At 68.1% G+C, this 23,899-nt stretch overlaps 2 protein-coding genes across 2 annotated transcripts; both read left to right on the forward strand.

Moving 5' to 3' along the window:
• The first annotated feature begins 4,243 nt into the window (after positions 1-4,243).
• Positions 4,244-23,532, forward strand: ZBTB4 (zinc finger and BTB domain containing 4). Its single transcript, XM_068929499.1, has 4 exons — positions 4,244-4,354; positions 7,471-7,591; positions 10,213-10,289; positions 16,404-23,532. The coding sequence occupies exon 4, from the start codon at positions 16,419-16,421 to the stop codon at positions 19,692-19,694; it is 3,276 nt and encodes a 1,091-aa protein (XP_068785600.1). The 5' UTR covers positions 4,244-4,354; positions 7,471-7,591; positions 10,213-10,289; positions 16,404-16,418; the 3' UTR covers positions 19,695-23,532.
• LOC138065482 (uncharacterized) lies at positions 20,609-23,532 on the forward strand. Its single transcript, XM_068929511.1, has 2 exons — positions 20,609-23,320; positions 23,403-23,532. The coding sequence occupies exon 1, from the start codon at positions 20,609-20,611 to the stop codon at positions 21,689-21,691; it is 1,083 nt and encodes a 360-aa protein (XP_068785612.1). The 3' UTR covers positions 21,692-23,320; positions 23,403-23,532.
• Positions 23,533-23,899: the final 367 nt, after the last annotated feature.

The raw sequence follows: 23,899 nt of genomic DNA on the forward strand, positions 1-23,899 counted from the left end.
TCGCCCCTTCCCCCCCCTCCCCGCGCGGGGAGGGCCGGGCGCAGGGGCGGAGCCAACGGGCGGTGTGAGGGGAGGGGGGGGACCGGAGCGTACCAAGTCGCGGGGAAGGGGAGGGAGGGGGGGGAAGCGGGGCGGAGGCGCGGAGAGGGGCCGCCGCCGCCTTCAGAAGAGGACGACGAAGCGGCAGAGGGGCGGGCAGAGAGGGCTGGAGCCGCCCACCAGCTTCTCCCGGCCGGGCAGCGCTTCCCGCGCTTCCTTCTCACCACCCCCTCCCCACCCCCAGCGCGCCGGTGGGAGGCGCTCATGAATAATTCATGAGGCGCGCGCGCGCGCGCCGGGACCACGCCCTCCCTCATGAATATGCACGAGGTGCGCGCGCAGCCGGCCGGAGGTCGCTGAGGCGCCGCGGTCTCGCCTGCGCCCGCCGCCCCGCGCCGCCGCCCCGCGCCCGGCCGCCGCCGCCAGGAAAGGCCGCGGCTTGGGCCTACGCCGGGGGGGGGGGGGAGCAGGGGGTAATTGGGGTAATTGGGGTAATGAGGGGCGGGGGGGAGCAGGGGGTGATTGGGGTAATGAGGGGCAGGAGGGGGGAGCAGGGGGTAATTGGGGTAATGAGGGGCAGGAGGGGGGGGCAGGGGGTGATTGGGGTAATGAGGGGCAGGGGGGGAGCAGGGGGTGATTGGGGTAATGAGGGGCAGGAGGGGGAGCAGGGGGTAATTGGGGTAATGAGGGGCAGGAGGGGGAGCAGGGGGTGATTGGGGTAATGAGGGGCAGGAGGGGGAGCAGGGGGTGATTGGGGTAATGAGGGGCAGGAGGGGGGAGCAGGGGGTGATTGGGGTAATGAGGGGCAGGGGGGGAGCAGGGGGTGATTGGGGTAATGAGGGGCAGGAGGGGGAGCAGGGGGTAATTGGGGTAATGAGGGGCAGGGGGGCAGGGGGTGATTGGGGTAATGAGGGGCAGGGGGGAGCAGGGGGTAATTGGGGTAATGAGGGGCAGGGGGGAGCAGGGGGTGATTGGGGTAATGAGGGGCAGGAGGGGGAGCAGGGGGGAGCAGGGGGTAATTGGGGTAATGAGGGGTGGGGGAGCAGGGGGTGATTGGGGTAATGAGGAGCAGGAGGGGGAGCAGGGGGTAATTGGGGTAATGAGGGGCAGGGGGGGAGCAGGGGGTGATTGGGGTAATGAGGGGCAGGAGGGGGAGCAGGGGGGAGCAGGGGGTAATTGGGGTAATGAGGGGCAGGGGGGAGCAGGGGGTGATTGGGGTAATGAGGGGCAGGAGGGGGGAGCAGGGGGTGATTGGGGTAATGAGGGGCAGGAGGGGGGAGCAGGGGGTAATTGGGGTAATGAGGGGCAGGAGGGGGGAGCAGGGGGTGATTGGGGTAATGAGGGGCAGGAGGGGGGAGCAGGGGGTAATTGGGGTAATGAGGGGCAGGAGGGGGAGCAGGGGGTAATTGGGGTAATTGGGGTAATGAGGGGAAGGGGGGGAGCAGGGGGTAATTGGGGTAATGAGGGGCAGGAGGGGGGAGCAGGGGGGAGCAGGAGGTGGGGGTAATTGGGGGCTGGGGGTAATTGGGGGGCAGGGGGTTTGGGGTAATGAGGGGGAGTTGGGGTAATTAGGGGTGGGGGTAATTAGAGCTGGGGGAATTGGGGGGCAGAAGGGGGAGTCGGGGTAATTAGAGGTGGGGGTAATTAGGGGGCAGGAGGGTTGGGGATAATTGGGGGCAGGGGGTAATTAGAGCTGGGGGGTAATTGGGGGCAGGAGGGGGAGTTGGGGTAATTAGGGGTGGGGGTAATTAGGGGCAGGAGGGTTTGGGGTAATGAGGGGCAGGAGGGGGAGTTGGGGTAATTAGGGGTGGGGGTAATTTGGGGTAGGAGGGTTTGGGGTAATTAGGAATAGGGAGTAATTAGAGCTGGGGGGTAATTGGGGGGCAGGAGGGTTTGGGGATAATGAGGGGCAGGAGGGGGACTCAGGGTAATTAGGGGCAGGAGGGTTTGGGATAATTGGGGGCAGGGGCTAATTAGAGCTAGGGGGAATTGGGAGGGCAGGAGGGGGAGTTGGGGTAATTAGGGGTGGGGGTAATTGGGGGGCAGGAGGGTTTGGGGCAATTAGGGGCTGGGGGAATTGGGGAAGCAGGAAGGGGAGTCGGGGCAAGAGGATTTGGGGTAATTGGGGGCAGGGGGTAATTGGGGCAATTAGGGCTGGGGGATTTGGGGAACAGGAGGATTTGGGGTAATGAGGGGCAGGAGGGGGAGTCAGGGTAATTAGGGGTGGGGGTAATTAGGGGCAGGAGGGGGAGTCGGGGGGCAGGAGGCTTGGGATAATTAGGGGCAGGGGGTAATTGGAGGGCAGGAGAGTTTGGGGCAATAAGTAGCTGGGGGGAATTGGGGGGCAAGGGGGAGTTGGAGTAATTAGGGGTGGGGGTAATTGGGGGCAAGAGAGTTTGGGGCAATTAGGGGCTGGGGGAATTGGGGGGTAGGAGGGAATTGGGGCAAGAGAGGGAGTTGGGGGGCAGGAGGGTTTGGGGGCAGTTAGGGGTCCCTGTCACCCATGGAATCGCCATGGCCCCATCACTGGTGGGTCCCTGTCACCGTGTCCCCTCATCACCAGTGATGTTGCTGCATCCCCCTGTCACCAGTGGGTCCCCATCACCCCTTGTATCACCCGTGGGGTCACCACGGGGGGGGGACGTCCCTGGGGGGGTCCCAAAGAGGGTCCCTGTCACTCCTGGAGTCGCCAAGTCCCTGTTGCTGGTGGGTCCCCATCACCACGTCCCTGGTGGGGTCCCCAGCAGGGTCCCCATCTCTGGTGGGGTCACCACGTCCCTGTAGTCTGGTGGGTCCCCGTCACCACCTCCCATCACCAGTGGGGTCCATGCTATGTCCCTGTCACCATGTCACCTTGTCAGTAGTGGGGTCGCTGTGTCCCTGTCACCACGTTCCTGTCACTGGTGGCTCCCCGTCGCTGCATCCTGCTGACACTAGTGGGGTCCCTGGCCCGCATCTGTCACCGCATCACCAGTGGGGTCCTTGTCACCACAATCCCCTGTCCCTGCTGGGTCCCCAGTGGGGTCCCTGTCACCGGTACGGTTCCCGTCCCCACCTCCCTGGCGTCCGGCTGTGGGGCTGCTCTGGCAGATGTCACTGGTGCCTGTCACCAACGTGGTCCCAGAGTCCGGCTGTGGGGCTGCTCCACCCGCTGTCCCTGTCCCCAGTGCCCGGGGTCTGGTTGTGGGGTTGCTCCAACCACTGTCACCCGTGGGGTCCCCAGTCTGCTCTGTTGTTACCCCGCGTTGTGTCCCCGGGTCTGTGCTGTTGAGTTACGCAGTTGTATCCATGCTGCATGGAGTTGTGTCCCCCACCGGGTGCTGTTGTACCCTGTGGTTACGTCCCTGTTGCGTCCTGGTTGTGTGCCATTGTACCCCTGGTTGTGTCCTGGTTGTATGTTGTTGTACCCACCAGTTGTACCCCCAGTTGAGTGCTGTGTTTGTGTCCTGTTTGTGTCCCCACTGTGTCCCATTGTACCCCTGGTTGTGCTTGCTGTGTGCTGTTGTACGCCAGTTGTGTCCTTGCTGTGTCCCGTTGTACCTCTCTGTCCTTGCTGTGTCCCATTGTACCCCTGTGGTTGTGTCCCGTTGTACTTCTGGTTTTGTCCCATTGTGCCCTCAGTTATGTCCCAGTTGCGTCCTGTTATACCCCCGACTGTGTCCCAGTTGTGTCCTGTTGTATCCCTGTTTGCATCCTGTTGCACTGCTGGTTATGTCCCAGTTGTATCCTGCTGTATACTCGCGTCCCGTTGTACCCCCGGTTGTGTCCTAATTGCATCCCGTTGTACTCCTGGTTGTGTCCCGTTGTACCCCCAGGTACATCCCCAGTTGTACCCCCGGTTGTACTCCTGGTTGTGTCCCGTTGTACCCCCAGGTACATCCCCAGTTGCACCCCCGGTTGTACTCCTGGTTGTGTCCCGTTGTACCCCCAGGTACATCCCCAGTTGCACCCCCGGTTGTACTCCTGGTTGTGTCCCGTTGTACCCCCAGGTACATCCCCAGTTGCACCCCCAGTTGTGTCCCGTTGCACCCCCAGTTGCGTCCCGTTGCACCCCCAGTTGCATCCCCGCCGTGTCCCGCTTGCGCCCCCCCAGTTGCGTCCCCGTTGCCCGCCCTTGCCCCCCCCACCGCATCCCCACGTCTTCCCCCCCCCTTCATCCACGTCCCCCTGGGTCCCCCCCCCCCCGGTCGGGCCGGGCCCCCCCCCGCGCGGTGCCGGTGGCGGCAGGCGGGGCGGGGGGGGTCTCGCTCCCGCCCGGGCCCAGCGGCGCCGCCTCCATCTTGTGCCGCCGCCGCTGCCGCCGCCTCCGCGCCAGGTACCGGCCCCGGCCCCGATCCCCCCGCCCGACCCCCACCCCCTCCCGCTACCGACCCCCCCGCCCTGCACACTGACCCCCCCCCCCAGCAATGGACACCGTGGGCCTTGCACCGCCCCCCCCCCCACGCTCGGGATGGGCCCTCCTGGGGACCGGGACCCCCCCCGAGGACCGACACCCCTTGGGACACCCCCCCCCAGGGACCGGGACCACCCCCTCCGGGACTGACCCCCCCCCCCGGGACCAATCCCCCCCCCAACACTGCCCCCCCCCCCAGCACCGGCTGCCGTGGGCCTCGCACTGGCCCCCCCCCGGCGCTTGGGACGGGCCCCCCCCCACCGGGGACCAAAACCCCCTGGGACCCCCCCGGTGGACTGACACTCCCCCCGGCATCCCCCTCGGGACCGACACCCCCCCCCGGGACTCCCCCCAAGGACCGACACCGCCCTGGGGACACCCCCTCCGGGGCCGGACACCCTTCCCGGGACCGACACTCCTGGAACTCCCCCCGCCAGACCCCCCCAGGGGACTGATACCCTCCTAGGGACTGACGCCCCCCAGGACCCCCCCAAGGGACCGATAACCCCGGGACCGAGACCTCCCTCCTGTTACCGACCCCCTCCCCGGACTGCCTCCCCCCCCAGGGCTCCTTATGGGTCCCCCAAAACTACCCCCCCTCGGACAGCCCCCCTGAAAAACAGGGCTTGGGGGGGCCTTTAGGGGGCTCCCACCCCCCTAACTCCCCCTGGGATCCCCCAAATGCCCCGGGTCTCCCCCCCAACCCCATATGGACTGTGTGTCCGTGTGTGGTTGTGCGTGGAATTGTGTGGGCCCCCCCCCGCACGTTTGCGTCTGCACGGGGTTGTGCGGTTGTGCGCGCGGTTGTGTCTGCTTGTGGCTGTGCGTCCGTGCAGTTGTGCGTGTCAGCTTGTGACTGCCTGTGCGCGCTTGCGCTTGTTCGCTTCTGGCTCCACGTCCGTGAAGTTGTGGTTGCGTGCGTCAGCTTGTGAGTGCGCGCTCGTATGCGGTTGTGTTTGTCTGCTTGTGACTGTGCATGCACCTGTGATTGCACAAGCAGTTGCACGTCTCTGGTTGTGCGTATGGTTGCGCCTGCATGGGATTTTTTGGCCCAGTTGCATGTCCGTGTGGTTGTGTGTGCAGTTATGTGTGTGCGTGTTTGTGTGTGCGTGCACAGGTGCATGTTGATAGTTTGGGGTGTGTTTGTGTGGGGAGGGTGTAGGGGAGCACGGAGGTGCACGGTGTTGTGTGTGCGCAAGGCGCGTGGTTGTGCATGCTGATGTTCAAGGTGTTGCTACACTGGGCGTTCATGGGGTTGTGTGTCACAGTAGGTACAGCTGCCATCTATGCATGCATTGGTATTCGAGTGGGTGTTGGTGTAAAGGGGTGTGTGTGTGCACGGCTGACGGGACGTGCAGCCTCTGCTTGTGTGTGCGCGGGTGTTAATGTTGAGAGCGTTGTAGAGTGGTATGTGTGGTTGTGCCAAGCTTGTAGTTGTGTATGTGTGTATGCGTGACAGCAAGTACAGCTACTGCCGTGTGTGGGGGGGCTAGCGTTGGGGGGGTTGTACGGAGCAGGATGCGTGGTTGTGTGTGCGGTATGGGGTGGTGTGTGTGCGCGTGAGGAGGGAAAAGGTGCGGTGACAGTCTCCTGCGGGAGCGTGTGTGTTGCGCCGCAGGGAAGGTACACCTGGGCTTGCACGCATGTGCGTGTCAGCGCGCGAGCCGCAAGTGCACGCCCACGTGGCCCGCACAGGCGGTGCGTCGTCTTGCAGGGTGTCGCGTGTGTCCTTGAGCGTGCACTGAAGCGTGCAGTGCTGGGACAACATGGGGGAAAACGGTGGTGGTGTGTGTGGTGCTGTGGGCGTGGTGGTGTCCGACTGTCAGGAGCGTGCGTGTGTGCACGTTGTGTCGCATGCCAGCATGTTGTATCTGTGCGTGCACGTGTTGTAGCTGTGTTGTGTAACATTGTGCACATGAAGGGCGTCGCGTGCGACTGTGCTGTTGTACTGTTGTGCGTGTGTCTGTCTCACAGCACAGGCAGTCTGTTGTGTCATGTGTGTGCACGGCTGTCTTGCAGCACAGACAGGCTGTGTGTTGTGTCACACTGCGTGCAAGAGATGTTGTGTTTGTGCAGGTGCTGTTTGTGCTGTTGTGTGTTACTGTGTAGGCATTGGTTGTGCCACAGAGGGGGCATGCGTTGTGTGTGCGTGTTGGCGAGGTGTGCGGTGTGCGTGCAAGTGTGCGTTTGGGTGTGCACTGCAGGTGTGCATACGGGTGAGCATGGCGTGTGCATGCACACTGCGCGCGCTGTTTGCATGTGCACGGTGTGAGCGTGCCCTGCGCACCGGGTGTGCGTGCGCACCGGGTGGGGGAACGCACCCGCGGTGTTTGTGTGCACGGGGTGCGCACCCACGCTGGGTGTGTTCGCGGTGCTCTGCGTGCGCGTGGCGGTTGTGCGTCCTCTGTGCGTGTTTGTGTGCGCTTGCGGGGGTTGTGCGTGCACGCACCCCCAGTGCACCCTCACACCGTGCACCGCGCACTGTGCGCGTGCGCTGTTTGCGTGCAGCGCATTTGCGTGGGCTTGCGCATGCCGTGGGTGTCGCATGTGTTACGCCTGTACCTGCGTGTGCCGTGCGCGTCTGTGCGCCCTGCGGGTGTGCGGTATGTGCTGTGCTGTACGCCGCCTGCGCGCGGTGTTTGCATGTGCATTGCATGCGCTGTGTGTGTTTGCGCCCGCTGTGGGTGTTGCGTGTGTTAACGTATATATGCCCGTGCCGTGTACCGTGCCTGTTTGTGTGCGCGGTGGCTGTTGCGTACATCACATCTGTGCCCCGGGCACGGTTGTGCAGCCGGTGGGTGTGAGCGCCTGTGGGTGCACGGGACCCCTGTGCCCCCTGTGTGCCTGCCCCGGCTGTGTGCGCACCCGCAGTGCGTGCGCGACTGTGCGCTGCGTCACCCTGCGTGCCAGCGTGGGGGCGGGCCTGGCCCCCCCCCCGGGCATCCTGGCGGGTCGCGGGCCTGCAGCCGCCTGTGACCCCCCCTGCGGCTGCCTGTAGCCCTGCTGCAGCCGCCTGACCCGTCCCTCGCGCCCCGCAGGCTCTTCCGTGGCGCCCGGTGTCTTTCCGCCTGCCTGTTCCTTTAACACACCCGGAGCAGGGGGTTGTGGTAGGAAGGGGGCCTCGTGACATCACGCCCAGCCCGGCCAATGAGCATCCAGGTGAGTTTGACGTCTCTGTTTCCCGCTGTCCGATTGGCCCAGAGGGGGTGTGACATGGGGCGGGGTCCCCCCTTCTCTGCTCCCTCATTGGAGGCAGGTGAAAGGTCTTTCCCCTGTCAGGACCTCGGGAGGGGGGTTGCGGGGGGGGGGTTGTTTCCGTGGCAACAGTTGGGTGACATCCTCCCCCCCCCCACACTTCCTCCCCCGTCGCCGGGGGAACCGTGTCCTCCATCGCCGGGGATGTGATCGGCTGTTGCCGCGGTGACGTCTGGGCTCCCCGTACCCCCCGAGCAGCGGATGGAGGTTGTCAGGCGGCTTTGGCGGTGGTCGGCGGTGGAGGGAGGGGGGGTGGGTTTCCGCGGCAACCCTCGCGTCCCCAGCGACCCCCCCCCCCCGCTTGTCGGGTGCGTGGGGAGGGGAGAGGGGGGTGTTTCCTTGCGGGGTTGTTCCGGTTCGTGGCGGGTTTCCGGGGAGGCCGGAGGGGGCGTGTGTGTAGGGTTGGGGGTGTTGGTGCAGTGGGGGTAGCCCCCACCCTGCCACTGCTGCACCCCGTTTTTGCTTGTCCCTCTACCCCCCCGGCACCTTGTCCCTGGGCCTGTAGGCCTCGGGCTGTACCCGCTACGTCAGGTTGTCCCCCTCCGTCCTCCCGTTTGACCCCGCCCCCAATCGCAGCTGGCTGTGCATAGGGGGTCACTCACCCCTGTTTCCACCCGGCTGTACTCCCCCATGCCCCCCCCCCCCCAAGCACTGGGCTGTATCTCCTGCGCACAACCTGCTTGGCTCCAACAGGGCTGGTCACACCCCCTTGTGTCAGTCGGCGCCTCCCGCACCCCCGTCCTGCAGCTGACTGTACCTGCCTTGCACACTGTCCCCCATGCACCCCCCCCAGCTACCACCCCCCGCTGCTTGCGTCCGGCTGTGCAGGACACGTACACCTTGGTGACGTCACTCCATGCCTGACGACGACTGACTAATGACCTCACGCTGTAGCTGACACGCCCCCACTCCCTGATGACGTCGCACTCAGCGGCACCCCTGCATACGTCGGCAGGGCCCTGTGAACAATTGCACTGGCTGTTGCCGTGTTGGGCTGTACCTACCACGCGCCCCCATCAACGCATGGTGCATGCTGATGGTCCCAGGGACTGGAAACCGGTCCCAGCCTCTGGTTTCACAACCCCCGGCTCCCCCCAGCGCAGCCACGTTACGCCTGTCTGCTCTGCGGCGACGGTGACGTCATCTTGTGCACAACACCATCCCCTGGGACTGCGCACAGCACACGTCCTCCGCAGCACTGGCACGGTGTATGTCGTTCGCCCCCGCCCCATCCCAACAGGCGCTTCCTCGCCTGCCGTGCGTTGCCTGTGTCGTGCCATAGCCGGAGATGTACACCCTTTCTACACCATGCTGGCACGCGCGCAGAGGCCTGCACTCGTTGTGCTATGACAGGCAGACAGGCCTGAAGCGCACACTCTGCTGCTGCTGTTTTGACACCCACAGCCTGTGTTGTGGCCAACTGTACTCGCTTGCTTGACTCCAGCACGTCAGGGTGTTTGCACCAAAGCCGGCGCTGAACACCGTCCCCAGAGCACGCCTGGGTCCCGTCGCAGGATGTGCTACATGGCGTGCAGCTGTACCGGGCACTTCCCAGCATCTCTGATCCCCAGGTGTAGCTGGGAGAGGGACACTCGCGCACACCTGCTGGGTCAGCTGTGGCCACGCTACACCTTTTTGGGGCAACTGTCAACTCCAGAGGCACTTCTTTGCACCTCCTTAAATTGGGGGGGGGCTGCGGTACTGTCCCCCCATCGCCAATTGTTTCCGGCTGTTCCTTGAACAACCTCACACACGCGTGGTGGAGTAGCTGTATTGAAAGTTACATGTGTACACACCCACACCTTCTACCAGAGGATGGGCTGCGATCCCGGATTGCCTCCGACTGTAGCTTTCCCCTCCACCTCCCTGTGATCCCAGGTACAGCTTGCCTGAGCGCTGACGGACTCCGGCGGGACTTTGGTCACGCTCGCACCCCCGCTGAATCACAGCGGGCGACCGACTGTCCCTGATGCAACCGTTGCCCAGGAACCAGGACTTCGCAGGCACGAGGTGCCCTTGCCTGTCTCCGCCTCGCTCTGCCTGTGTCCGGCCCGTGCACACACGTACATGCCCCCCTCCACCACGCTCACAGGGTTACAGCGCGCTGTAGCTATACCACACCTTGTCCTGGCACGCCCGTGGTGACGGCGCGGTTGTGACATGCCCGTCCGCGCCGCTGGCAACCTCTGGGCATCGCTGGCGCCCTGCCCGTTCGTTACGGTGTAGCGGGGAGTGCCGCTTCCCGCCATTCCGCCTGTACCTGCCACGTGTTATTGCCCCTCTGACTGTGCTCTGACTGTAGCTGGGCTGCACTCGCTCCCCCCCCCCCCCGCCTGGCTCTGGTCCCAGCTCTGTTTTCTGCCTGTTGCTGCCTGAACAACAGCCTAATGGATGTGGGTTTTGGGGTGCTTCCCAGCTCTGGGGGGTCTACCCCAACCCCCTGGAGACCCAGTTGTCCGGGGGTCCCTGCCACCCCTTGGGGACCCAGGCGTCCGGGGGTGCTGAACCCGCTCTGTTCCCCCCAGGAGGCCCTGCCGGCAGTGACCCCCCACCGAGGACCCCCGGAGCAACAACACCTAGTCCATGAGGCCTCCGCTCACAGGTAGGGGGCGCCCCGCTCCGTCGCCGCGGCAACCTGCCTGCTCTAGAACCGTCCCCCCCCCGTCACCCCAGCAACCTACCTAATCTAGCACCCCCCCACATGATCTAGACCCCCCCATCTCCATGGTAACCCAGCCCTGGTCTAGAACCACCCCCAGCCCTGCCTGTTTCTACAGTTACTCTGAGCCTCCCCCCCCCGCCCCCAACAGTGCTGGGGTCTAATCCTGCCCCACAGTGCTGCGGGGTGCTGGTTATAGGGGTCCAATCTTGCCCCCCCGCAATGCAGGGTGCTGGCTCTGGGGGTCCAATCCTGCCCCCCATCCATGCAGGGTGCTGGCTCTGGGGGGGGGTCTCATCCTGCCCCCCATCCATGCAGGGTGCTGACTCTAGGGGGGTCTCATCCTGCTCCAGATCCATGCAGGATGCTGGCTCTAGGGGGGTGTCATCCTGCCCCACATCCATGCAGGGTGCTGACTCTGGGGGGGGGTCTCATCCTGCCCCCATCCATGCAGGGTGCTGGCTCTAGGGGGGTCTCATCCTGCCCCACATCCATGCAGGGTGCTGGCTCTAGGGGGGTCTCATCCTGCCCCCCATCCATGCTGGGTGCTGACTCTGGGGAGGGTCTCATCCTGCCCCCCATCCATGCAGGGTGCTGGCTCTAGGGGGGTCTCATCCTGCCCCCCATCCATGCAGGGTGCTGACTCTGGGGAGGGTCTCATCCTGCCCCCCATCCATGCAGGGTGCTGACTCTGGGGAGGGTCTCATCCTGCCCCCCATCCATGCAGGGTGCTGGCTCTAGGGGGGTCTCATCCTGCCCCACATCCATGCAGGGTGCTGACTCTGGGGAGGGTCTCATCCTGCCCCACATCCATGTAGGGTGCTGACTCTAGGGGGAGGTCTCATCCTGCCCCCCATCCATGCAGGGTGCTGACTCTGGGGGGAGGTCTCATCCTGCCCCACATCCATGCAGGGTGCTGACTCTGGGGGGAGGTCTCATCCTGCCCCACATCCATGCAGGGTGCCCACTCTGATGAGCTGGATCCTGCCCTCGGTGCTGGGGGTGGATGAGCCAGATCCCGGCAGGATCTCGGGGGATCCGGGGGGCTCGGGGCCGGCGGCGCTGGCCGGGGGCCCGGGCGGGCGAGCGGCCAAGGCCGACTTCCAGGCTGCTACGCCGCGCCGGCTGGGGTTGGGGGGGGGGAGAGGAGGGATCCGGCTGCTGCGCACATCTGGGATCTCCTGGGATCCGGGGTGGGGAGAGGGGGCTGCACCCTGCACCAGGTAGAGCCGCCCCCCGCACCCACGATCCGCCGGGGTGGGTGGGCGCGGGGGGCTGCGGCGCCGGATCCCAGCCCCGGGGGAGGTCTGGGATCTCCTGGGATCGGGCAGGGGGCAGCTGGATCCCAGCCCAGGTGGGATCTGGGATAGGGGGGGCTAGATCCCAGCCGATCTGGGATCTGGATGTCAGGCCAGGCAGCATGTGGGATCTGGAGGGGGGCTGGATCCCAGTCTGGGGAAGGGGGGGGACTGGATCTCCACCCAGGGGGGATATTGGCTGGGATGGATCTGGGGCCACCTGGGATCCGGGGCGCTGAGTCTCACCCCAGGTGGGGCCTGGGATCCCCCAAGATCTGGGAGGCTGGTTGTTGGCCGAGGCGGATCTGGGGTCTCCGGAGACCCACGGATCCGAGTGTCAGCTGTGATAGACCTGGGATCTCCTGGGATCCTTGGACCTGGGTCTCATCTATGATAGACCTGGGGTTTCCCGCGATTGGCTGGGCTGGATCTGGGATCTCCTGGGATCTATAGAGCTAGATCTGTGTCCGAGTGGATCTGGGAGCTCCCGGGATACTATCTCGGACGGATCTGGGGTCATTCAGGATCTGTGGGGCCAGATATTGGCTTGGATGTGGGATCTCCTGGGATCTGTGGTGACGGGCACCCCCAGTGGATCCGGGATCCCTGCTTGGGTGGGGGGGGGGGCGGATCTCGGAGCAGACAGCACAGGTATCCGAAGCTGGGGGGATCCCCTGGGAATCCCAGATCCCGTGACCCCAAGGGGGATCCTACGACTCTGGGGGGGATCCCTTCACCCCAGAGAGACCTGATGACCCTGGGGGATCCCGTGACCCTCAGGGGGATCCCATGACCCCAGGGGGGATCTCTTCACTCCAGAGAGACCTGATGACCCTGGGGGATCCCGTGACCCTCAGGGGGATCCCATGACCCCAGGGGGGATCCTGTGACCCTGGGGGATCCTGTGACCCCAGGGGGGATCCTGTAATCCTGGGGGATCCTGTGAGCCTTGGGGGGATCCTGTGACCCCAGGGGGGATCCTGTGACCCTGGGGGATCCTATGAGCCTTGGGGGGATCCTGTGGCCCCAGGGGGGATCCCAGTGCCCCAAGGTGATCCCGGGACCCTGGGGGGCAGAGCAGGGAATGCTGGGAAAGGTCGGGGGGCACATTTCTGCCCCCCCCCATGTTTGGGGGTGACCTGGGGTGATCGTTAAGATGGAGCCAGTAACGAGCCAGGGGGTCCCGAGAATGGGGGGCAGCTTGGGGGGCAGGATGGGGGTGCTGGGAGGGCACAATGGGGGTGTTGAGGGATCTGTGGGGCAGGATGAGGAGCAGCTTGGGGGTCCTGGGGGTCCATGGAGCAGGTTGGGGGGCACAATGGGGGTCCCAGAGGGGTGTGGGGGCAGCTTGTGGGGCAGCTTGGGGGTCCCGGGAGGGGTGGGAGACAGTCTGTGGGGCAGGAGGAGGGTCCCGGCAGTGCATGGAGTGGGGTAGGTGGCAGGTTGGGGCTTGCAGGAGGGTCCGGGGGGCAGGATGGGGGTCCTGGGGGTGCACGGGGTAAGTTGGGGTGCAGGTTGGGGGTCTCAAGGGGGTGTGTGGGCAGGATGGGGGGCAGATTGGGGGTTGTGAGAGGGGTTTGTGGGGCAGAGTGGGGGTCCTGGAGGTGCACAGGGTAGGTTGGGGGTCGCAGGGGGATCCAGGGGGCAGGATGGGGGTCCTGGGGGGTGCGTGGGGCAGGTTGGGGGGTGGATTGGGGGTCCCAGGGGGGTCTGTGGGGCAGGATGGGGGTCCTGGGGGTGCATGGGGCAGGTTGGGAGGCAGGTTGGGGGTCGCAGGGGATCTATGGGGGCAGGATGGGGGGCCTGGGGGTGCACAGGGCAGGTTGGGGGTCGCAGGGGGGTGTGTGGGGCAGGATGGGGAGCAGAAGGGGATGCACGGGGCAGGTTGGGGGGCGGATTGGGGGTTGCAGGGGGGTCTGTGGGGCAGGATGGGGGTCCTGGAGGTGCACGGGGCAGGTTGGGAGGCAGGCTGGGGGTCGCAGGGGTGTGTGGGGCAGGTTGGGGGGCAGGACGAGGATCCCGGAAGGGTCAGTGGGGCAGGTTGGAGGTCCTGGGGTGCATGTGGGGCAGAACAGGGGGGCAGGTTGGGGGTCCAGGGGGGCTGGAGGCAGCTTGGGGGGGCAGGTCGGGGGGCTCTGGGGGTGCCTGGGGCAGGCTGAGGGGCAGAAGAGGGGGGTCCCAGCAGCGTCTGGGGCAGGTTGGGGGGCAGATCGGGGTCCTGGGAGTCCAGGGGGTAGGTTGGGGGGGCAGGACGGGGGTCCTGGATGGCTCTGGGGGGCAGGTTGGGGGTTGTGGGGGGGCGGCTGTGGGGCAGTCCCAGCGCCATGGGTCGCGCCGTGGGTGACATCATGGAGCAGCCCCGACGTCGGCCGCGCCGTGGGTTGCGCCGTGGGGCAGCCTCGGCGCCGTGCGTCGCGCCGTGGGTCGCGCCGCGGGGGCAGCCCCAGCGCCGTGGGTCGCGCCGTGGGACGCACCGTGGTGCCGTGGGTCGCACCGTGCCAGCAGCCCCAGCACCGTGGGTCATGTCGTGGGGCAGCCCCGGCGCCGTGGGTCGCGCCGTGGGTCGCGCCGCCCGGCCGCCTCCCGCAGCCATTTTAGCCGCCAGCCGAGGAGGCCCCGGCGCAAAATGGCTCCGCGGAGCCGCGGGGGGGCCGTGGCGGGGGCCGCGCCGTGGGGCACGCCGGGGGGGCCGTGAGGGGGCTGCGCTGTGGGGCTCGCCGTGGGGACGCCGAGGGACCGGGCTGTGGGGCACACTGGGGTGGGCCGGGACCCCCAGCCCCACAGTTGGGGGGGGCATGGGATGTGTGGGGCGAGGGGGGCTGAGCTGTGGGGCTGGGGGCCCCCATGCCATGGGGCTGAGGACCCCCAAACTATGGGGCTGAGGGACCCCGAAGTGTGGGGCTGAGGAACCCCCGAGTTGTGGGGCAGGATGAGCCTTGGGGACCCCAAAGTGTGGGGCTGGGGACCCCCGAGTTGTGGGGCAGGATGAGCCTTGGGGACCCCCAAAGTGTGAAGCTGGGGAACCCCGAGCTGTGGGGCAGACAGAGACCTGGAGACCCCCAAAGTGTGGGGTGGGGACCCCCGAGCCATGGGGCAGAAAGGATCCTACGGACCCCCTTGCTGTGGGGCTGAGGACCCTGATCTGTGGGGCTGGGGGCCCCCTTAACCATGGGGCTGGGGACCGCCTGAGCTGTGGGGCAGGATGAGCCTTGGGGACCCTCAAAGTGTGGGGCTGGGGACCCCCGAGCCATGGGGCAGGCAGAGCCTTGGGGACCCTCAAAGTGTGGGGCTGGGGACCCCCCGAGCCATGGGGCAGGCAGAGCCCTGGGGACCCCCAAAATGTGGGGCTGGACCCCCCAAGTGCCCGGACCCCCCAAGGATGAGACACTGGTGTCCGGTTGTCCCCAGAGAAGGGACCCCAGTGCCCAGACGCCCCAAGGATGAGACCCTGGTGTCCGAGTGTCCCCAGGGAGGAGACCCCGTTGCCCGATTGTCCCCGGAGAAGGGACCCCAGTGCCCAGACACCCCAAGGATGAGACCCCGTTGTCCGAGTGTCCACAGGAAGACACCCCGGTGTCCGGTTGTCCCCAGGGAGGGCACCCCGGTGGCCGGTTGTCCCCAGAGAAGGGATCCCAGTGCCCAGACGCCCCAAGGATGAGACCCCGTTGTCCGGTTGTCCCCAGAGAAGGGATCCCAGTGCCCAGACGCCCCAAGGGTGAGACCCCGTTGTCCGAGTGTCCCCAGGGAGGAGACCCCGTTGTCCGATTGTCCCTGGAGAAGGGATCCCAGTGCCCAGACCCCCCCAAGGATGAGACCCCGTTGTCCGAGTGTCCCCAGGAAGACACCCCGGTGTCCGGTTGTCCCCAGAGAAGGGACCCCAGTGCCCAGACACCCCAAGGATGAGACCCCGTTGTCCGAGTGTCCACAGGAAGACACCCCGGTGTCCGGTTGTCCCCAGGGAGGGCACCCCGGTGGCCGGTTGTCCCCAGAGAAGGGATCCCAGTGCCCAGACCCCCCCAAGGGTGAGACCCCGTTGTCCGGTTGTCCCCAGAGAAGGGATCCCAGTGCCTAGACGCCCCAAGGGTGAGACCCCGGTTGTCTGAGTGTCCCCAGGGAGGAGACCCCGTTGTCCAATTGTCCCTGGAGAAGGGATCCCAGTGCCCAGACACCCCAAGGGTGAGACCCCGTTGTCCGAGTGTCCCCAGGAAGACACCCCGGTGTCCGGTTGTCCCCAGAGAAGGGACCCCAGTGCCCAGACACCCCAAGGATGAGACCCTGTTGTCCGAGTGTCCACAGGAAGACACCCCGGTGTCCGGTTGTCCCCAGGGAGGGCACCCCGGTGGCCGGTTGTCCCCAGAGAAGGGATCCCAGTGCCCAGACCCCCCCAAGGATGAGACCCCGTTGTCCGGTTGTCCCCAGAGAAGGGATCCCAGTGCCTAGACGCCCCAAGGGTGAGACCCCGGTTGTCTGAGTGTCCCCAGGGAGGAGACCCCGTTGTCCGATTGTCCCTGGAGAAGGGATCCCAGTGCCCAGACACCCCAAGGGTGAGACCCCGTTGTCCGAGTGTCCCCAGGGAGGACACCCCGGTGTCCGGTTGTCCCCGGAGACATCCCCCTGACATCCGCTCGCCCTCAGAGACGGGGACCCCGGCGTCCCCAGGCGCCCACCCCACCCCACCTGGGTGGAAGCGGTTTTAGGGGGGGGGGCCGCGCGCTGGAGCCGGGCGGCCGGGGGCTGCGACGGGTGTCGGCGCCCGCAGGTGCGCGCCGCGGGGATGGCTCCGGTCGTGGAGGTGTCGGACGCGGGGCACTGCCGGTCGCTGCTGCTGGAGCTGAACGAGCAGCGCCTGCGCGGCCAGTTCTGTGACGTGACCATCATCGCCGAGGACACCAAGTTCCGGGCGCACAAGAACGTCCTGGCCGCCTCCAGCCCCTACTTCAAGGAAGCTTTGGCCGAAGGACCGGCGTGCCGGGCGCCCGGCCACGTCCTCGAGCTACCCGGCGTCCAGGCCGGCGTCTTCTCCGACGTCCTCAACTTCATCTACAACTCGCGCCTGTCGGTACCGTCGGCGGCGGCCGCCCGCGAGCTGGGCGCCGTCGGGCGCCGCTTGGGCATCCCCTGCCTCGAAGGTTTGGAGACGGCGCCCAACCCGCCGCCGCCCGACATGAACGGCTCGTGGAGCCCCGGCGACGCCGCCGCCGCCGCCACCACCTCCTCTTCCTCGGCGCCGTCGCCCGTCGATCTCACCTGCCCGGCGCGGGCCAGCCCGGCGGGCGAGCCCGGCGGCGCCCAGACGCCCGGCTTGCTCTTCGCTCTCCACCCGCCGGCCGGCGAAGCGGCGGCCGCGGCGTTGCGATGCGGTTTCTGCGGCCGGGCGTTCAGCACGGCGGCCGCCTTGGGGCTGCACGCCAAGCTGCACCGGGCCCGCCGCGCCTTGGCCTGCCGCCACTGCGGCAAGACCTTCATCCACGTCAAGCGGCTGCAGACCCACGAGGTGCTCTGCAAAGAGGCCGAAGCCTCCCAACCCCACCACCACCACCACCACCACCACCACCACCACCACCACCCTCCTCCTCCTCCTCCTCACCACCACGAGCACCCCGCCAAGGCGCCGGCCGCCAAGAAAGCGTTGTTGCTGCGGCCCCGCGCCCCGGACCCGGCCGCCGCCGCCGCCGAGCAGGACCACTTCGCCAAGGTGGTGGACGGCCACGTCATCTACTTCTGCGCCGTCTGCGAGCGCTCCTACATGACGCTCTCCAGCCTCAAGCGGCACGCCAACGTGCACTCGTGGCGCCGCAAGTACCCCTGCCGCTACTGCGACAAGGTCTTCGCCCTGGCCGAGTACCGCACCAAGCACGAGGTGTGGCACACCGGCGAGCGCCGCTACCAGTGCATCTTCTGCTGGGACACCTTCGTCACCTACTACAACCTCAAGACCCACCAGAAGGCCTTCCACGGCATCAGCCCCGGGCTCATCTCCTCCGAGAAGACGCCCAACGGCGGCTACAAGCCCAAACTCAACGCCCTCAAGCTCTACCGCCTGTTGCCCATGCGCTCGCACAAGCGGCCCTACAAGACCTACAGCCAAAACCTGGTACCCGCCGGCTTGCTCCTGCCCGCCCGGCCCGAAGGCTTGAGCGGCGGCGGCGGTGAAGGCGGCGGCGGCGCCTTCGCCGCCGCCGCCGCGGAGGCGCCCGAACCGCAGCGGTTCCTGCTGCCGGGCGGCGCGACGGCGGCGGCGGCGGTGACGGTGACGGAGCCGGGCCGCGGGGCCGAGACGGCCTCGGTCATCGCTTACGGGCGCCCGGCCGCCTCCGTCATCGTACGCGGCGGCGCCCCGGCCGCCGCCACCTCCGTCATCGCCTACAACGGCGCCGGCGGCGGTGACAACACCGCGCCGGCTGCCCGGGAACCGCCGGCCGCCGCCGCCAAGCCCATGAAGAAGCAAGTGCTGCGGGACTACATCGAGGCGCAGCGGGCCGCGGCGGCCGAGCAGAGCGGCGCCGAGGGGCCGGCGGGTGGCGGCGGCGAGGACGCGGTGACAACGGCGGCGGCGTCCCCCCCGCGCCGTCCCCGCGCCGGCCGCACCATGACCTACGTGGCCAAACCGGCCTACGTGGGCACGGCGGCCGAGAGCCGGGCGGCCCCGCTCTGCCAGATCACCGTGCGCATCGGCGAGGAGGCCATCGTCAAGCGGCGCATCTCCGAGACCGACCTGCGCCGCGACAAGACCGCCGGCGCCCAACAGCCGGCCGCCGCCGCCGACAGCGGCGAGGACGACAGCGACCGCGACGCCGACGACCGCCTCTGGCGACCCTACTACACCTACAAACCCAAGCGCAAGGGTGCCACCGCCGCCGCCACCGCCAACGTCCCCAAGGCTAAGAGACCCCGGTGGCGCCGCAAGCTGCGCTCGCTGCGTTGGGCCAAGAAAGGCGGCGGAGCGGCGGCGGGCGAGGAGGAGGAAGAGGAGGAGGAGGACGAGGAGGAGGAGGAGGACGACGACGACGAAGGTAGCCCCAGCGGTTCGGACGCCGAAGTGGCTCCCAGCCGCTCGACGGCCAAGTGGAAACACGAGTGCGGGGTCTGCGGCAAGCTCTTCTCGGCCCTGAAGAAGCTGCGCAAGCACGAGCGGGGCCACGGGCGGCCCGAGGCCGCGGTGACGGCCGGCCCGCCGCCCCGCGTGGGCCGCCGGCCCTCGCTCAAGTTCGCCTGCGCCCACTGCGCCAAGGTCTGCAAGACGGCCGCGGCCCTCAGCCGCCACGCCAAGCGGCACCAGGCCGACGCCGGCGGCCCCCCGCCGCCCGTGGCCGCCGCCGGGCCGCCGCCGGTCGCCGCCTCGCCGCCGCCTGTCGCCGCGCCGCCTGTCGCCGCCCCGCCGGCCGCCCCTTCCGTCATCGCCTACTCCAAGAAGGTGTCGCCGGCGGCGCCCGTCAAGGAGGAGGACACGCAGGAGATGCACGTCTCCTCCTCCAGCGGTGACGGCACCCGCGCCGCCGCCGCCCCGCCGCCGCCGCCGCCGCCGCCGCCGCCGGAGGTGGCCGGCCCCAGCCGCGGCTCCGTGCAGGACCCCGTCGTCTCGCACACCGGGCCGCCGGGTGACACCGCCGCGTCCTACGGGTACCCGGTGCAGGAGTACCCGCTGCCGCTGCTGGCGGCCGGCGCGGGCCGGACTCGCGGCGGGGCCGCCGACGAACGCGGCGGTGGTAGCGTCACCGCCGTCACCGCCGCCGGCGGCCTGGCCGTCACCACGCCGCCCAAACCCTACCCCTTCGTCTACGGTCCTCCCCGCCTGTTGGCCGCCTACCCCTACAACTTCCCGCTGCCCGTGGCCCTCAACATGGTGTTGCCCGAGGCCAAGGCCTTCCTCCCCGGCGTCTTCGGCTACGCCGTGGCCGAGGGGCCGCCGGCGGGGGGGGGACCGCCGCCGCCGCCGCCGCCGCCGGGTGGGGGGGACGCGGGGACCGCCGAGGGCACGGCGGTACCGCCGCCGCCGCCGGGTGACGGCGCCGCCGGGGCCGAGCGACCCCGCAAGGGCGGCGGGACCTGAGCCGGGGGGGGGTGGGGGGCACCGCCGCCTCCTCCCCCCCCCCGACACCTATAGGGGCACCTGGAGAGGGAGGGGGTGTTTTTGGGGGGGGGGAGGTTGCCCCTAGGTAGAGGGGGTGCTGGGGAGGCGGCGGAGGAGGTTGGGGGGGGGGTCCCCGCACCTATAGGTGATGGCGGCCCCATAGGTGATGGCACCCGGCCTCTCCTGCCCCTATAGGGGACTGGTGGTGGGGGGGGACCCCCCCGAGCCCCCCCCCGAGCCCCCCCCGAGCCATAGGGGGTCCCCTGGTGTATAGGGGGTTGAGGGGGCTCCATAGGGGATGGCCAAAGGGTCTGCTGCCCTATAGGGGACTGGGAGGGGGGTGTCCCCTGACCTATAGGGGATTGGGGGGGTCCCCTGACCTATAGGAGATTGAGGGGGGACCCCCTAACCTATAGGGGATTTGGGGGGGGGTCCTCTGACCTATAGGGGATTGGAGGGGGTCCTCTGACCCATAGGTGACAGCCGAAGGGTCTCCTGCCCTATAGCGGACTGGGGGGGGGGGTCCCCTAACCTATAGGGGACTGGGGAGGGGGCCCCATAGGAGACGGCCGAAGGGTCTCCTGCCCTATAGGGGATGAGGGGGGTCCCCTGATGTATAGGGGGTGCCGGGGGGGGGTCCCCTGCCCCATAGGGGACTGCAGGGGGGCTTTTGCCCCCTAAGGGGGAGTGGGGCCGGCCCTGCCCCATAGGGGATTGGGGGGGGTCTCCTGACCCATAGGGGGTGATGGGGGGGTGCCGTGCCCCATCGGGCATTGCGGGGGGGGGTCCACTGCCCTATAAGGGAGAGTGGGGGGGGTCCCCGCACCCCCCTCCAACCCGGCGACACCCCCCCCCACGGGGGGATACGGGGCAGGGGGAGCCCCCCCCGCAGCATGATTGACAGCTGTCACTCACCCCCCCATCCTGCCCCACATCACTCGGTTTGCTCCCCCCCCCATGGGGGGGGCAGGGACCAATATGGGTGCGGGGGGGGGCACTGGGTGTACTGGGGGGACCCCAGTGTATTGGAGACCCCCAATATATTGCCCCCCCCAGTATATAGGCCCCCTCCCCAGTATAGCGGGACCTCCCCCCATATATCGCCCCCCCCCGCCCCGGGATTTGCCCCGCTTCCCCCCATTTCGGGGCGCCCCCCCCGCCCCCTTCGCACCTTACGGCATCGCAGTGACATTCCAGCGTGTCCCCCCCCAGCCCCGCCCCCCTGGTGTGAGGCCCCGCCCCCTCGTGCAAGGCTCCACCCCCCCCGTGCGAGACCACGGAGCCCAGCACCTTCCTTGCACGGCTCAGGTGGGGGGGGGGGGGGCCTGCTCATCCTCCCTCTCCCCCCCCCCAACTTGGCCCCCCGCCGTCCTCGTGCGTCGCACGCGCGCGTGCCCTCGTGCGTCGCACGGCCGCCCTCGCGCGCCTCCCCCCACCCCCCGCGTCTGCCCCCCCCCCGGCCGTGCGAGGCCCGTTGGGGCGACGGGCGGGCGAGTGTGCAAGACAACCCCCCCCCCGCCCGGTCCCGGCTCCCCGTGCAAGGCCCGTCTTCGTGCAAGGCACGCCCCGTGCAACGCCGCGTCACACTCCGCCCCCCCCCCCCTGCGCCAGGCTTGTGCAAGGCCCAGCCGTGCAACATCCCCCCCCCGTGCAAGGCCCACCTCCACGCTACGCCCAGCCGTGCAAGGCCCCGTGTCCCCCACCCCCCAGCCCCGTCCCGCCGTGCGAGGCTCGTGCGAAGGCCGCCCTGGTGCGAGGCCTGCTCGCGCGCAAGCGCTGTTGTTGTGCGCCGTCCTCGTGCGAGACCCTTGTGCGAGACTTGTCCTCGCGCGAGGCCCGTCCTCGTGCGAGGACTCCTAGCGCAAGGCCCTTGTGCAAGGCTCATCCTTGTGCAAGGCTCGTCCTCGTGCAAGGCTCGTCCTCGTGCAAGGCCCATCCTTGTGCAAGACCCTTGTGCGAGACTCATCCTTGTGTGAGGCCTGTCCTCGTGTGAGGCCCAGCCTTGTGCAAGGACGCCTAGCACGAGGCTCCTGTGCAAGGCCTTTCCTTGTGCAAGGTCAGTCCTCGTGCAAGGCCCGGCCTCGTGCGAGGCCCGGCCTCGTGCAAGACCCTTGTGCAAGACTCGTCCTCCTGCAAGGCCCATCCTCGTGCGAGACCCTCGTGCGAGACTCACCCTCGTGCGAGGCCCCTCATGCAAGGCCCGACCTCGCGCGTGGGGCCCCCCCCCTCGTGCAAGGCCCGGCCTCGTGCCGCACCGCCCCCCTCCTCGCACGAGGCGGCCCCCCCCGGCCCGTCCTCGTGCGAGGCCCCCGTCCTCGTGCGAGGTGCGCCTCCCCCCGCCCCCAAACCCCGGATTTGCACTTTTCCGGCCGCGTTTGCTACTGACTGTCCCCGGCGCGGCCCCCCCGCGGCCCCTCCTGCGTCTGACGGCACTTTAGCCCCGGGGGGGGGGGGAGGCGGAAAAAAAGAGGTGAAAAAAGGCAAAAAAAAGCAAAAATGGGGAAAAACCAGGAAAAAGGAAGGGGGGGAGGGAGCGGGGGGGGGAGCTGGGAGGGGGGGAGGCGCCGGGACCCCCCCCACTCCGACCTGGGGGCAGTGCGGGGAGGGGGGGACACCCAATTTGGGGGGGGGTCTTCCCAATTTGGGGGGGTCCCCAAAGGTGATGGGAGGGGTGTCCCCAATTTGGGGGTGGTCCCAAAGGGGGTGGCCCCCCCAATTTAGGGGTGTCCCCAAAGGGAGGTGACTGTGGGGAGGGGGGGTCTCCCAATGGGGTCACCCCTTCGGGGGGGGGTGTCCCCAATGGGGTGGCCCCGAGGAGGGGGGGAGGTCCCCAATTTGGGTGTCCCCAAAGGGGGGGGTAATCCCTGGGGGAGGGAGGGTCCCCAATTTGGGGGGGGTGTCCCCAATTTGGGGGTGAGATGTCCCCAATGGGGTGACGCCACCCGCCCTCCCCACGAGGGTGGCCCCGGCGGGTCCCCAATCGGAGGGGGGGGTCCCCATGGGGTGACCCCCCCCAAGGAGGGGGGGGTGGGATGTCCCCAGCGTGGCCACCTCCATGGGTCGACCCCCAAAGGTGGCGGTCCCCAAAGGGGACGATGGGGGGGTCCACCGCCCCCTCCCAGCACCGATGTCCCCAGGGAGGTGGCCCCATGGAGGTGGCCCTGGGGATGTCCCCATGGAGGTGGCCCCAGGGAGGTGGCCCTGGGGATGTCCCCAGGGAGGTGGCCCCGGGGAGGTGGCCCCAGGGAGGTGGCCCTGGGGATGTCCCCAGGGAGGTGGCCCCGGGGAGGTGGCCCCATGGAGATGTCCCCAGGGAGGTCGCCCTGGGGGTGGTGCCATGGAGATGTGCCCATGGAGGTGACCCTGGGGAGGTGGTCCCAGGGAGATGTCCCCAGGGGTGACCCCATGGAGATGTGCCCATGGAGGTGGCCCCAGGGAGGTGGCCCCGGGGAGGTGACCCCATGGAGATGTCCCCGTGGAGGTGGCCCCAGGGAGGTGGCCCCGGGGGTGACCCCATGGAGATGTGCCCATGGAGGTGGCCCCAGGGAGGTGGTCCCGGCGGGGTGGCCCCGGGGAGGTGACCCCATGGAGATGTGCCCATGGAGGTGACCCCATGGAGATGTCTCCATGGACGTGGCCCCAGGGAGGTGGCCCCGGGGGTGACCCCATGGAGATGTGCCCATGGAGGTGGCCCTGGGGAGGTGGTCCCGGCGGGGTGGCCCCGCGGCGGTGGCGGTCGGTGGCGGCGGTGACAAGTGTCCACTATTTATCTGCATCAGTGAGTGTTAGAGACGCCCAATAAACACCGTAGAGCTGAGCCGGCCTCGGGGACGCGGGGGGGGGGGACCTTGGGGACACGGGGGGGCGGGGGAGGCCTTGGGGACATGGGGGGGGACAGAGGGGCACCTTGGTGATGTGGGGGGAAACACTGGAGGACCTTGGGGACATGGAGGGACACGGGGGGCCTTGGGGACAAGGTGGGGGGACCTGGGGACTTGGGAGTTCATGGGCGGGACCTTAGGGACATGAGGGGACACTGGAGGACCTTGGGAACATGGACATGAGGGGATCTTGGGGCCATGGGCCGTGGGGGGGTCTTTGGGGACATGGGGCTGTGGGAGGACGTGTGTAGGATCTTGGGGACATGGGACACTGGAGGACCTCGGGGACATGAGGGGACACGG

The sequence above is a fragment of the Struthio camelus genome, unplaced genomic scaffold (genome assembly GCF_040807025.1).
Source record: "Struthio camelus isolate bStrCam1 unplaced genomic scaffold, bStrCam1.hap1 HAP1_SCAFFOLD_87, whole genome shotgun sequence".
In the NCBI taxonomy this organism is placed as follows: Eukaryota; Metazoa; Chordata; class Aves; order Struthioniformes; family Struthionidae; genus Struthio; species Struthio camelus.

Excerpts from the sequence above, each read along its gene's own strand:
- ZBTB4 (XM_068929499.1), top strand. The coding sequence starts at position 16,419 with ATGGCTCCGGTCGTGGAGGTGTCGGACGCGGGGCACTGCCGGTCGCTG.
- LOC138065482 (XM_068929511.1), top strand. The coding sequence starts at position 20,609 with ATGATTGACAGCTGTCACTCACCCCCCCATCCTGCCCCACATCACTCG.